General features: G+C 44.6%; 1 protein-coding gene across 1 annotated transcript in view; it reads left to right on the top strand.

The window, feature by feature from the left end:
* Positions 1-14,788, top strand: part of LOC118384019 (dedicator of cytokinesis protein 2-like) — a 158,357-nt gene that overhangs the window by 31,183 nt on the left and 112,386 nt on the right. The window contains exons 22-24 of the mRNA XM_052508022.1: positions 7,340-7,448; positions 7,675-7,745; positions 11,054-11,160. Of these exons, the coding sequence (XP_052363982.1) occupies positions 7,340-7,448; positions 7,675-7,745; positions 11,054-11,160 (287 nt within the window). The remainder of the gene's footprint in view (positions 1-7,339; positions 7,449-7,674; positions 7,746-11,053; positions 11,161-14,788) is intronic.

Consider the following 14,788-nt stretch of genomic DNA (forward strand, 5'->3'; position numbering starts at 1 on the left):
TCAGAAAGTTTTCATACCCCTTGACTTACTCCACATTTTTTGGTGTTTTTATACATTTTTGTCAATTTATTAAAAATTAAAAACAGAAATAACTTTATTTATATTCAGACCCTTTGCTATTTCTGATACTATCCGCCGCCATTGTCGCAACCCCTATTACCAGCCTGTTCAACCTCTCTTTCATATAGTCCCAAGGATTGGAAAGCTGCCGCGGTCATCCCCCTCTTCAAAGGGGGAGACACCCTGGACCCAAACTGTTACAGACCTATATCCATCCTGCCCTGCCTATCTAAGGTCTTCGAAAGCCAAGTTAACAAACAGATCACTGACCATCTCGAATCCCACCATACCTTCTCCGCTGTGCAATCTGGTTTCCGAGCCGGTCACAGGTGCACCTCAGCCACGCTCAAGGTACTAAACGATATCATAACCACCATTGATAAAAGACAGTACTGCGCAGGCGTCTTCATCGACCTGGCCAAGGTTTTCGACTCTGTCAATCACCATATTCTTATTGGCAGACTCAGTAGCCTAGGTTTTTCTAATGACTGCCTTGCCTGGTTCACCAACTACTTTGCAGACAGAGTTCAGTGTGTCAAATCGGAGGGCATGTTGTCCGGTCCTCTGGCATTCTCTATGGCGGTGCCACAGGGTTCAATTCTCGGGCCGACTCTTTTCTCTGCATATATCAATGATGTTGCTCTTGCTGCGGGCGATTCCCTGATCCACCTCTACGCAGATGACACCATTCTGTATTCTTCTGGCCCTTCCTTGGACACTGTGTTATCTAACCTCCAAACGAGCTTCGATGCCATACAACACTCCTTCTGTGGCCTCCAACTGCTCTTAAACGCTAGTAAAACCAAATGCATGCTTTTCAACCGTTCGCTGCCTGCACCCGCACGCCCGACTAGCATCACCACCCTGGATGGTTCCGACCTAGAATATGTGGACATCTATAAGTACCTAGGTGTCTGGTTAGACTGTAAACTCTCCTTCCAGACTCATATCAAACATCTCAAATCTAAAATAAAATCTAGAGTCGGCTTTCTATTTCGCAACAAAGCCTCCTTCACTCACGCCGCCAAACTTACCCTAGTAAAACTGACTATCCTACCGATCCTCGACTTCGGTGATGTCATCTACAAAATAGCTTCCAATACTCTACTCAGCAAACTGGATGCAGTTTATCACAGTGCCATCCGTTTTGTTACTAAAGCACCTTATACCACCCACCACTGCGACCTATTTCGTCGCCAGACCCACTGGTTCCAGGTCATCTACAAGTCCATGCTAGGTAAAGCTCCGCCTTATCTCAGTTCACTGGTCACGATGGCAACACCCACCCGTAGCACGCGCTCCAGCTGGTGTATCTCACTGATCATCCCTAAAGCCAACACCTCATTTGGCCGCCTTTCCTTCCAGTTTTCTGCTGCATAGATTGATTATGTATAGATTGATGTATAGATTTTAGAATAAGGCTGTAATGTGGAAAATGACAAAGGGGTCTGAATACTTTCTGAATTCACTGTATAACGAAGTCAGTCCATTGAAATAAATAAATTAGAGCCTAATATGCAGATACAGATATAGATACAGATACAAATACAGATATGCATCTGTTGGTCACAGATACCTTAAAAAAAAGGTAGGAGCGTGGATCAGAAAACCAGTTAGTATCTTGTGCGACCACAATTTGCCTCATGCAGCGCAACACATCTCCTTTGCATAGAGTTGATGCGGCTGTTGATTGTTGCCTTTGGAATGTTGACCTACTCTTCAATGGCTGTGCAAAGTTACTGGATATTGGCAGGAACTGGAACACGCTGTGGTACACGTCAATCCAGAGTATCCCAACTTTGCTCAATGGGTAACATGTCTGTTGAGTATGCAGGTCATTGAAAAACTGGGAACTGTTCAGCTTTCAGGAATTGTGTACATATCCTTGAGACATTGGGCCATGCATTATTGGGCTGAAACATGAGTTGGAACATGATGGCGTCTGATGAATGGCATGACAATGGGCCTCACGATCTCGTCACAGTATCTCTGTATATTCAAATTGCCATCGATAAAATGCAATTGTGTTCGTTTTCCGTAGCTTATGCCTGCCCATACCATAACCCCACCGCCACCATACACGCTGTCTGCCATACACGCTGTCTGCCATCTGCCCGATACAGTTGAAAATGGAATGAATCTGTGAAGAGCACACTTCTCCAGCATGCCAGTAGCCATCAAAAGTGAGTATTTACAGTCAGGTTAAGACCTTGGTTATGATGACAAACACGCAGATGAGCTTCCCTGTGACTGTTTCTGACAGTTTGGTCAGAAACTCTGATTGTGCAAACCCACAGTTTCATCAGTGTGGCTGAATGTGGACGTCCTGGGCTGGCGTGGTTATACGTGGTTTGCCGGTGAGGCCGGTTGGACGCACTGCCAAAATGTCTAATAAAACGTTGGTGGCGGCTAATGGTAGAGAAATTAACATTAAATTCTCTGGCAACAGCTCTGGAGGACACTCCTGCAGTCACCATGCCAATTGCACACTCTCAAAACTTGAGACATCTGTGGCATTGTGTTGTGTGACAAAACTGCACATATTGCCTTTTATTTTCCCCAGCACAAGGTGAACCTGTGTAATGATCATGTTTAATCAGCGTCTTGATATGCCACACCTGTCAGGTGGATGGATTATCTTGGCATAGGAGAAATGCTCACTAACAGGGATGTGAACAAATTTGTGCACATTTGAGAGAACTAGATTCTTGTGCATATGGAACATTTCTGCGATCTTTTACTTCAGCTAATGAAACATGGGACAAATACTTTACATGTTTTACATTTTTGTTCAGTATACTTCCATATAGACTGAGTGTAAAGAAACTTTAGCAACACCTGCTCTTTCTGTGACATAGACTGGCCAGGTGGATACAGGTGAAAGCTATGGTCCCTTATTGACAGGTCCCTTGTCACAGAAGGTCCCAGGTCCCTTGTCACCTGTTAAATTCACTTCAGTCAGTGTGTGAAGGGGAGGAGACAATTGAGACATGGATTGTGACCCCAGTAAGTAATAGCTTTTTGCCAGTACAGAGGGATAGGGTAACAAGTGAGTTATGCTTCAGTAAGGTTGTCTTCTTAACGTTCAGAGCTATGTTTATCAACTGTGCCATAGAAATGGAAAGTAAATCACAGAAAATAGATGTTGTGGTAGCAGCTGCAGAGAAATAGTTGGGTATACGAGATTTAACTTAGGATGAGTTACAGGGTGTGTTGAGGGGTGGTGTCCCGTCCTCCTAGGCTGTTGGCATGGGCAGGAGCCGACAGGTTCCTGAGTGGCACAGCGGTCTAAGGCACTGCATCTCAGCGCTAGAGGCATCACTACAGACAGCCTGGTTTGAATCCAGGCTGTATCACAACCGGCCGTGATTGGGAGTCCCATAGGGCGGCGCACAATTGGCCCAGCGTTGTCCAGGTTTGGCCGGGGTAGGCCGTCATTGTAAATAAGAGTTTGTTCTTAACTGACTTTCCTAGTTAAATAAAGGTTAAACTTTTAAAAAAAGTAGTGGAATGGTGGTAGTGGGTTTTAATGAGTGTAGGTGGCAACAGCATAGATGTACCCGGGTGTATGAGATTTTACTGATTTTTAAGAGTTAATTGGGTGATTTATATTTTCATGAAATAGTGGTATGTAGGTGGCGGTGTATGCACCTTTGAGTTGGATGCGATCCGCCAACCCAAACTCAAAGAACATGAGGAAGAAGACAGGGATTGTGTATGTGTGCCATTTAGATGGTGAATGGGCAAGACAACATTGTTAAGTGGGTTTTTCATGCTCAACATTTTCCTGTGTGTATCAAGAATGCTCCACCACCAGTGGTGTAAAGTACTTAAGTAAAAATACTTTGAAGTATTTAGTCGTTTTTTGGGGGCTATCTGTACTTCACTTTGACTTTTACTCCACTACTTTCCGAAAGAAAATCCTTTACTTTTTACTCCATCCATTTTCACTGACACCCAAAAGTACAGAAACATTTTCACCCAAAAGGACAGAAACATTTTCCAATTCACACACTTATCACGAGAACATCCCTGGTCATCCCTACTGCCTCTGACTCACTAAATATAAATGCTTCCTTTGTAAATGATGTCTGAGTGTTGAAATGTGTCCCTGGCTATGTAATAAAACAAGAAAATTGTGCCGTCTGGTTTGAGGAAGGCAAAATATTTTTTTACTTTTGGAGTCAACATTGGCCAGCATCCCTGTGGAATGCTTTTGACAGCTTGTAGAGTCCTCGCCCCAACGAATTGAGGTAGTTTGAGGGGGAAAAGTTGTTCCTAATATTTTGTGCATTCAGTGTATACATCCATACGTTTTCTAAACTGGTACCGGGCTACCTCAGAGTCTTTTGAGGCTTGTGGGCATCCTAGTGCAGAACAACCAACTTGTAAAGTACCAGTCAAAGGTTTGGACACACCTACTCATTCAAGTGGTTTTCTTTATTTTTACTATTTGCTACATTGCAGAATAATAGTGAAGACAAACACTATGAAATAACACATATGGAATCATGTAGTAACCAAAAAAGTGTTAAACAAATCCAAATGTATTTTATATTCCCCAAAGAAGCCACCCTTTGCCTTGATGACAGCTTTGCACACTCTTGGCATTCTCTCAACCAGCTTCATGAGGTAGTCACCTGGAATGCTTTTCCAACAGTCTTGAAGGAGTTCCCACATATGCTGAGCACTTGTTGGCTGCTTTGCCTTTACTCTGCGGTCCAACTCATCTTAAACCATCTCAATTGGGTTGAGTTTTGGTGATTGTGGAGGCCAGGTCATCTGATGCAGCACTCCATCACTCTCCTTCTTGATCAAATAGCCCTTACACAGCCTGTAGGTGGATCATTGTCCTGTAGAAAAACAAATGATAATCTCACGAAGCGCAAACCAGATGAGGCTTATTGCTGCAGAATTCTGTGTTAGCCATGCTGGTTAAGTGTGCCTTGAATTCTAAATAAATCACAGACAGTGTCACCAGGAAAGCACCCCCACGCCATCACACCTCCTCCTCCGTGCTTCACAGTGGGAATCACACATGCAGAGATCATCCGTCACCTACTGTGCTTTTCACAAAGTCATGCGGTTGGAACCAAAAATCAAACATTTTCAAAAATTCACCGGTCTACTGTACATTTCTTGTGTTTCTTGGCCTAAGCAAGTCTATTTTTATTGTTGGTGTCCTTTAGTAGTGTTTTCTTTGCAGCAATTCGACCATGAATGCCTGATTCACACAGTCTCATCTGAACAGTTGATGTTGAGATGTGTCTGTTACTTGAGCTATGTGAAGCAATCTGAGGTGCAGTCAATTGCCGATTTCTGAGGCTGGTAACTCTAATGAATTTATCCTCTGCAGAGGTAACTCTGGATCTTCCTTTCCTGTGGCTGTCCTCATTAGAACCAGTTTTATCATAGCGCTTGATGGTTTTTACGACTGCACTTGAAGAAACTTTCAAAATTCTTGAAATGATCTGGATTGTCTTAAAGTAATGATGGACTGTCGTTACTACATGATTCCATATGTGTTATTTCATCGTTTTGATGCCTTTGCTATTTTTCTACAGTGTAGAAAATAGTAAATATAAAGAAAAAGCCTAGAATGAGTAGGTGTCTCTAACTATATGTGTTCGTCAGAGTCTCACCTTTCCATATTGGTGTGTAGCCCAAACTGTTTGGACGATTCAGACGTTTTCGCGATGTCTCGGGGTCTGGCAAACATCGCTGTAGCTCGGCCACCTTCCACCGCAGATGCGGAAGGCCGCCATTGGCAGATGTGGTGGATTGAGACGCAGTTCATGCAAAACAGATTGTTTGAGTGTAAAACAGACAGATTTTGATGGGGATTTTTCTATCATGCTAATTAGATTTCCGCTGAGGGTGCGGACATCAACTCTATTATTGCCCACAGAGTGAGTCCATGCAACTTATGTGACTTCCTCAGTTTGCTCCTGAACTTATTTAGGCTTGTCATAACAAAGGGGTTGAATACTTATTGACTCACGACATTTCAGCTTTTCATATGTAATTAATTTTGGCTCTTGAGGGGAGCAGCGGTCTTAGGCACTGCATCTCAGTACTAGAGGCATCACTACAGACCCAGGTTTGATTCCAGGCTTGGGCTTGGCCCGGGTTAGGCCGCCTTGTAAATAAGAATTTGTTCTTAACTGACTTGCCTAGTTAAATAAAAGTTAAATTAAAATAATTTGTAAACATTTCTAAAAACATAATTACACTTTGAAATTATGAGGTACTGTGTGAAGGCCATTGACAAAAAAGCCCTATTTAGTTTTCAATTCAGGCTACTTTCTGAAGGTACTGTATATCATATAGAAATGTAAGCACGGTTTGAAACGTTTATGTTCTAGTCAAAATATTTGATCTGTAAGGTCTTCATGCGGTCAATTTGCAGTGTACAAATGATTTGTAATTATGTTCCGGCCCCCTGACCTTCCGCTCAAGAAAATAATTGTCCCGCTGCTGAATGTAGTTGATGATCCCTGCTGTAATCCCCCCAGCACCCACGACCCGTGCTGCAATTAACATTTACCACAGAATTACAGTGAGACATTAGGAGATGTAGGAAGGAAGAGGGATGGAGAACAGGGGAGGAGGAGCGAGACGAAAGAAGAGTAATGGAAAAACATTCGTTACAACAGTCAACAGTCGCTTTACTATTGTAAAGTGACTGTTCCACTGGATGTCATAAGGTGAATGCACCAATTTGTAAGTCGCTCTGGATAAGAGCGTCTGCTAAATGACTTAAATGTAAATATGTAAATGTAGGGATAGATAGAGGAGTTTAACAAAGAATAGAAAGGGAGGAGTAGACAACTTTTGGGATTGTGATGTTTTGTTGGGGACACAAGGTGAAACAATATACAAAATGAAACACTTGGCATAGCTTTGTATTCAGAGATGGTACTCTACTGTCAGTATCTGGGAGAGGTTGTGTACTGTAAAGTCTCCTCTGTCTAGTTTGACGTAGCCTCCATGTGACCTAGCCTCCTTACTCCTTCCGTTTCCCCCAACAACAGCCAACTAGAACTATGTAAGTCCTTAAAAGCATTCGTTACCCCAGAAAGGAAAGAAAAGGGAGCACTCGTGTCTGTATAGATCTGAGTACATTTTTGGGACTAACAAGCAGGCTTACGTAGTAATGCTGAATGTAAGCGCGTTTTTGGTACACCTTCCCTTTTTAAATCCTGTTGGAGACATTAACCGTGCCCCCCTCTTTTCCTCTTTCCTCCCATTCTCCCCCCCCCTGCCCCCCTCTCTCCAGGCTGTATGAAGGGAAGGAGCAGAAAGAGTTTGAGGAATCTCTACGGAGACTATTCGAGTCCATCAACCAACTAATGAGGAGTGACCACAACACAACAGTCTTGCTGCAGGTAAACACTCCAACTTCTCTACCTCTCTCCTCTCCTAATGCTCTACAGTACATTTCTCTGTCTCTCCATCTTATTTTTTGACCTTGCTCATTTATTGATATGACCTCATTTGTCCCGATTTCAGGTTTTATGATTCTTTCCCATCCATGTGCATGTCTCGCTCTCTCTCTCTCCCTCTCTGCCTCTCTCTCTCTCTTTGTCGGTCTCTCTCTGTCTCTCTCTCCAGGTGGCTGCTCTGAAGTACCTACCCACAGTCTTGCAGGATGTGGAGACGGTGTTTGACGCCAAACTCCTGAGGTGAGTGCTATCCTCTGCCGCCTCCATAGGAATAGTAAATAGAACGGCTGTCAACATCGCTCAGAGCCTTCCCAGGGTGCAACGTGAAGTGACGTGTCTCTCACCTCAGTCACCTGTACCTAACGTCCACTAACTTCCCCTCTGACCCCCCATCCCTCTGGCTGATAACTGTCTCATAATGTTGTCTCCACAAAAACCCAACAAAACAAAACAGTCTAAAACACTGTCTCTGTCTCCCAGCCCTCTACCAAGGTCACAACCTTATTCCCCAGCTCTCTTTAACTCACAGTGACTCGTCACAGCTTCCATTAACCTTTCATGAACCCCTCAAAGACAGACAGCCTTGCCTTTACAGTACCCATAATGAACATAGAAGTGACTCTACCACATCCCCAGACCTTTTAGCTTTATAATGAAATGGGTCTCGAGTCTCCTTATGGCAGACAGACGTTTGGTTCCAGCAAACCACAACATCTTTATTTCAGGCCTGACCTTCCCATGACCTGTGTCTGAGACTCTCTGAGGTGAGTGTGTGTGTGTGTGTATATGTGTGTGGGGGTGTGTTTTTTTCTGGGTGTGTGGAACTCTGTTCAGACAGTCCAAACCTGTCTGGTCTGTTGTATCTCTGGAGTGGTTGAGTGTCAACACAATGTCATGGAGGTGTTACCTAAAACACCTGGCCACCTGCACCAGAATGATCGTGGCAAGAACAGACCAAACACATACGCACCAACAATCAAGGTGATGTACTGTAGACTCAACGAACCACAAACAATAATCTTAACAGTGACTCGAGGAAGAAATGCCCTAAAGATCTTAATGGTGATATTTCAACGGTTTATTGCAGTGCTCTGGGGTCCTTACGGGAGAGCCATAACTTTGGTTTAATAAATGAACACAAACACCCAGCAGGTCCGCGCCTAGGAGGGTTGGGACGTGGGCCTCTGTAGGACAGACAGCCTTATATAATACAATAGCATGATTTTTCAATTTGTAATTAGATTGAAATTAGAGAGCCTAATTAGCACGCGATGCGCCACGGATCAGCTCTCTCTACTGTCTGAAAAGTGGTTGGCATTATCATTTAATTTGTTGTTCATCGAGCTAATGAAAGTACTGTGTCAACCACATTAATAAATGGATCTGCAGAATGGATGCCCCCATGCTCAATCTCCCTAAGAAGCTGCCGAGACTTTGTAACTGGCTCATTTCATTCTTATTTGATTGGATTCCGGGCTGAGGGTGACAGCACCTTGTCTCGTCATTAGTGTCCGTCGCTAGTTCGCGAGTTTGGCTCATCTGTTTTCACAAGGTCTGGCTAGGGGGGGGGGGTTGTTCTTAATGTTTTGTACACTCAGTCAGTGTTGGAAAAAGTACCCAAAAGTAAAGATACCTTAATAGAAAATGACTCAAGCACAAGTGAAAGTCACCCAGTAAGATAATACTTGAGTGTAAGTCTAAATGTATTTGGTTTTGTTATGTACTTCAGCATCAAAAGTAAGTGTAGTCTCTAAAATAGACTTAAGTATCTAAAGTAAAAGTATAAATCATTTCACATTCCTTATATTAAGCAAACCAGACGGCACCATTTTCTTGTTTTTAAAATGTATGGATAGCCAGGGGCACACTCCAAACACTCAGACATCATTTACGAATGAATAATTTATGTTTAGTGAGTGCCAGATCAGAGGCAGTAGGAGTGACCAGGGATTTTATCTTGATAAGTGTGTGAATTGGACCATTTTCCTGTACTGCAAAGAATTCGAAATGTAACATGTACTTTTGGGTGTTGGGGGAAAATGTATGGAGTAAAAAGTACATTATTTTCTTTAGGAATGTAAGTGAAGTAAAAGTAGTCAACAATATCAATAGTAAAGTAAAGTACAGATACCCCAAAAAACAACTTAAATAGTACATTAAAGTATTTTTTACTTAAGTACTTAACAACACTAAAATAAATCTCATAGCTCATAAACTCTCTTCTCTCCCGAGCCTGCTCAGGTCAGAATGGCAGTTAATGTCTGGTTCTGAATTACATGTGTAATTTCAACTGCTTCAAATATCTGATTCGATAAACGATCAGGCACTCAGACTGATAGGTGCTTCTGTAAGCTGAGTAAACTCAACTCATTGCACTGGCGCCATCGTAGCCTTGCCCACAACACGTGTTCACCGATATCCCCTTACTTTCAATTCAATTTGTTATTTTTTCAAGACCTGAGGCACTTTTTCAGTTACTTTCCCGATGCCCAAGAAGAAGAAAAAAACCCACTTAGTTTCCTAGTACATATGGAAATGAAAAAGGTTTATGAATGACATCTTGGAGGATTACTGAGAAAATGATTTGACTGTAACCCTCTGTGGGGGTTACCCGGGAACACCAGTGGGGAAATATACCATTTGGGACACATCTCTAGTTTCTGTGCTGTGTATCTGTATCTGTATCTCTTCTCTCCCGAGCCTGCTCAGGTCAGAATGGCAGTTAATGTCTAGTTCTGACTTACATGTGTAATTTCAACTGCTTCAAATACCTGATTCGTAAAAGATTAAACAAACGCGTCGGAAAAAGGAGAAAAGACTATTACTCTACATGGAATCAACCCACGTGCTACGTGTTTACAATTGAAATGAAAGTGTTTAATTAAAACGGTAGCTAGAGACTTTGCAATATTGCTCTTCTAGCCTTGCTGAACAATTGATCTAATTCTCCACTTCCCCACCCTCTCTCACCCTTTCCTTTCATTTTCATTTCACTGTCTCTCTTTCTCCCTTTCCCTCTCCCTTTACCCTCTCTCCACACCCCCTCCCTCTCCCTCTCCCTCTTCCTCTCCCTCTTCCTCTCTCCACCCCCCTCTCCCTCTCTCCTCTCTTCACACCCCTCTCTCTCCCTCTCTCCTCTATCCACCCCCCTCTTCCTCTCTCCTCACCCCCTCTCTCTCCCTCTTCCTCTCTCCAAACCCCCTCCCTCTTCCTCCCTCCACACCCCCTCTCTCTCCCTCTCTCTTCTCTCCACACCCCCTCTCTCTCCCTCTCTCCACACCCCCTCCCTCTCCCTCTTCCTCTCTCCACACCCCCTCTCTCTCCCTCTCTCCACACCCCCTCTCCCTCTTCCTCTCTCCACACCCCCTCTCTCTCCCTCTCTCCTCTCTCCACACCCCTCTCTCTCCCTCTCTCCTCTCTCCACACCCCCGCCTCTTTCTCTCTCCACACCCCCTCTCTCTCCCTGTCTCCTATCTCCACACCCCCTCTCTCCTCTCTCCACACCCCTCCGCCTCTTCCTCACTCCATGCCTCCTTTCCTCTCTCCAGTCAGTTGCTGTATGAATTCTACACCTGTATCCCTGCTGACAAACTGCAGAAACAGAAGGTGTCCTCCATGGCCGAGATCGTCAGCAGCAAACTCTTCGAAAAACAGGGTAAGACAAACCTCCATGCTAGACAACGGACCAATGACTGACCTCTATGTTAACTACCATAGGAGCAGCCAACCAATCGCACACCTCATCTAGAAAGAGGCTAAAACTCGGCCTATTTGGGTAGATAGAGAAGGGTCTGCCCAATGTCAGATGCAAGGTCATACAACCTTGACTATTATGAGAACATCCTACATCACCATTTAAACACACTACAACCCCACTTCACTCCCTCGCCTTCTCTCCACTCAGAATATATTATGAAGGCCTTACTGGCCTGTAGTGGTGTGATAAGTGGCAAATCGACTCCCTAAGTGGCCCCCCAGTCAGATTGATGGAAGACTCTGGGTGCTACTGTTCTCTAATTGGCTCCTGATAAGTGGTCCGAGCTGTCGCCACAACGCCAGACACAACTGACAGATTGCTTTTGTTGTCATCGCTCTGCTGTTTGTTTTTAAACTGATATCTGCATGAATATGTTAGAGAGAAGGAGAGAGAGATCAGAAAGAGAGCGAGAGAAAGCAGATGGAGAGAGAGAGAGCCCAGCAGCAGCAGAAGAAGCTTGTTGGCAGTTAAACAGACATCTACCCCCCTCCCCTTCATCCCCGTAACACCTAACACCCCCATCCTCTCTCCTCCCTGCTTCTCACTCCCTGGCCCATCTTTGTCTCCGGGTGACGGATGATGTTGTAACTGGGCAGTGTGTGTGTGTGTGTTTGTTTTGTTGTGTGTGTGTGTGTTCCGTTGCCGGTTTGCCGTTGATGATTATCAATGTTGTTTTTGCTCGACGTTGCCGTGGGTGAGTCATCAGTCAGCCGTGGCCATTAGCTGCCTGGTATTGTGGGTGAATGGGGGAGAGGAGCGGGTAGAATAACGGGGAGCTTGACGTGGCGCGACACGGCTCGGCCTGGACACTCCTCCCATATTGATTATTGTGGCGTTGATTAATTCCCCCAGGGCTCCGGGCACCCTGCAGCCGATGGCCAACTGTCACTGTACCCAGAGTCACCAACCACCACACACTGCATTAATACAGGGAGAGAGGAGAGAGGGAGTGGAGGGGAGGGCGAGACGGAAGGGAGGGGAGAGAGGGAGAGGGAGGGGGGAGATAGAGAGGAAGGGAGAGAGGGAGTGGTGGAAGGGAGGGGAGAGAGGGAGAGGGAGGGGGGAGCGAGGGAGATATGGAGGAAGGGAGGGAGGGAGTGAGTGAGGGTAAGGGCAATGTAGAGAGAAGGGGGAGAGATTAAAGAAAATTGTTGATGGAGAGAGAGAGCGAGAGAGAGAGGATGACAGGGATAGTGGGGCAGATAGCGTGACGAGAGAGAGAGAGAGAGAGAGAGATTGACCTCTGTGTTTGTTAGCTGGATAGATACACACAAAGTTCATGTATATATTATCAAGCCCTAATCATTCCGCATACCATCAGCTGACCTTTGACTCTCTCTATGCCCGTCACCCTGCATAAAAACACAATTCCAAGGTTCCCTGTTTGACTGCCTTGTTTATCTGTTTATTTATTAATTCATTCCATCTCAATCCAGAGACTCAGCCCTAATTGAGGGCTGACTCTCGTTTTAATTAAGATGTATTTGGCATTGTAAATGTAGGCCTGTTTGTGGTGGGAGCATTTAGGCCAGTGAAATATGCAGGAGGGAAAATTATACATTTATACCAGCTAATGGCTTCTGGTCTGCTATCACTGCCTCCCAATACATATTTAATCTACCTGCCTGCCTCCCACCATTCACTGGGGACACACTGAGTGACAGGGGAGAGATGGAATAGTGTGCGTGTGACCGGGGGGAGATATTTATGTGTATGTGTATGTGATTTTGCAATGTGTGTGTGTTTCTTGGGCTGGTTGTCTCTGTCCTAGGGTTGATGACACACAGTTGGACCCATGGACCGCAGGTAACATTTGAACAGATTGGATTTTCTCCCCTCTAGATTTATTTGACATATGTTCCATGGATTAAGGAGCCTGCAGGCAGATACTGTACACACGTACACAAGCACGCACATACACACATGCATATATACACACACACACACACGTGTTTCATAAGGGTTAATCTGGTTCTGGTTTCCCCATAATTAAATTACATTCACGAGAAGCATTACGGCACAATTTAGCCAAATTATTCTGACGTCAGACAGTCACAGTGACAGATTGAGCACATCAATAGTGGATGAGATGGTAGAAAAAAAAACTGAGAGATTAGGGAAAAAGACTAAATGAAACAACGAGTCTGTTTTTTATTTGTTTAAGGAAGGAGAGTGTGGAAAATAGTTTCCTAGGGTTAGAAGCTTGAAATGTACATTGATATAAAGTGGCGTCAGCAGTGGATACATAGGAAGAGAAGATAGAGAGAAGAGAGTGAAAGGATGATAGATCCTCCAGAAGTTTAGTTTCCCTACATTTTTGCTCAGCTGCCCGCAGCCCTGTTCTGTAAGCTCTCAATAAGTCACTCAGCCACGGAGCAGGAGGGGAGGGCCGAGACAGGAGGAAGGTTGAAGTCGCCAAGTACGAAGAGCGGTGAGCCATCATCAGGAAATGAGCTTACCAAGGTGTCAAGCTCATTGAGTAAAGGACACCCGGGGGTTGATAGATGACAACAATGTTAAGCTTGAGTGGACAAGTGACAGTGACAGCATGGAATTCAAATGAGCAGATGGACAGGTGAGAGAGGGAGAAAAGACACATCTCCTATTAGGAGAAATGAGTAGCCCTGTGCCACCACAGGGATAACCAGATGTTCTCAGACTGTGAGAGAAAACGTAGTCAGATGAAGAGCGGGCAGCTGGACTAGCAGTGTTCTCTGGGGGATCCATGGCTCGGGCACAAAAGGGACTGAAGGGCAGCATAAGCTGAGATGAACTCAGCGTTCTTGTTCGCAGATCAGCAGTCAGAGACCAGGAATTCCACATGGGTTGTGAGTGCAGGATACACTAAATTAGAACAGTTGCAGCCAAGAGGTGGGGAGCGTCTATATAGCCTGTAGGGAGAAGAGAAGATAGGTATGGAAAACACACACATAGTTGTCAAAGCTACAAAATAACAAAATGAGATCATCCGACAATAACTAGTTAAGATACTAAAGTGAGAGAGTGGTGTGGAGCGTTCCTCTTTTTACTTCCTTGAATAACTCGACAGAACCGCCTTTGTTTCGGCGACCGCCTTATTTTTGCGAAGAGACCACCGCTTACAGCTGCCACGGAGAAAACTGTCGAGACTGAAGTACTAATACTAATTGCTAATTGCCTTGCAAAGGTGAAGAGCACACCTCCCGGTACTAATTGCTGATTGCCGAGAAGAGGAGAAACCACTCCCCCTCCAATGCAGCTACTGATTACGAAAACAACATCATTCACAAATTGCCCTGGTTGATGTGTCAATGATCATCTTCAAGGTAATAGCAGTCAGCAGTTCACATACCAAGTAGGCTACTGGGAAGACAGGCAGCACTTAAAGTAGATGGCCCTATCTAGTAAAAAGACAGTACTAGACAACAACAGATGAGATACAAAAATTCTACGTGTCAGTCCTGGAGATATCAGGAGTCCTCTTTGACTGCGCATTTCCGCCAATTCTTACTTTTGCCACTAGAGGGTGATCGGACAATTTCTTGGG

This window comes from Oncorhynchus keta, chromosome 4, assembly GCF_023373465.1.
Source record: "Oncorhynchus keta strain PuntledgeMale-10-30-2019 chromosome 4, Oket_V2, whole genome shotgun sequence".
Classification (NCBI taxonomy): Eukaryota; Metazoa; Chordata; class Actinopteri; order Salmoniformes; family Salmonidae; genus Oncorhynchus; species Oncorhynchus keta.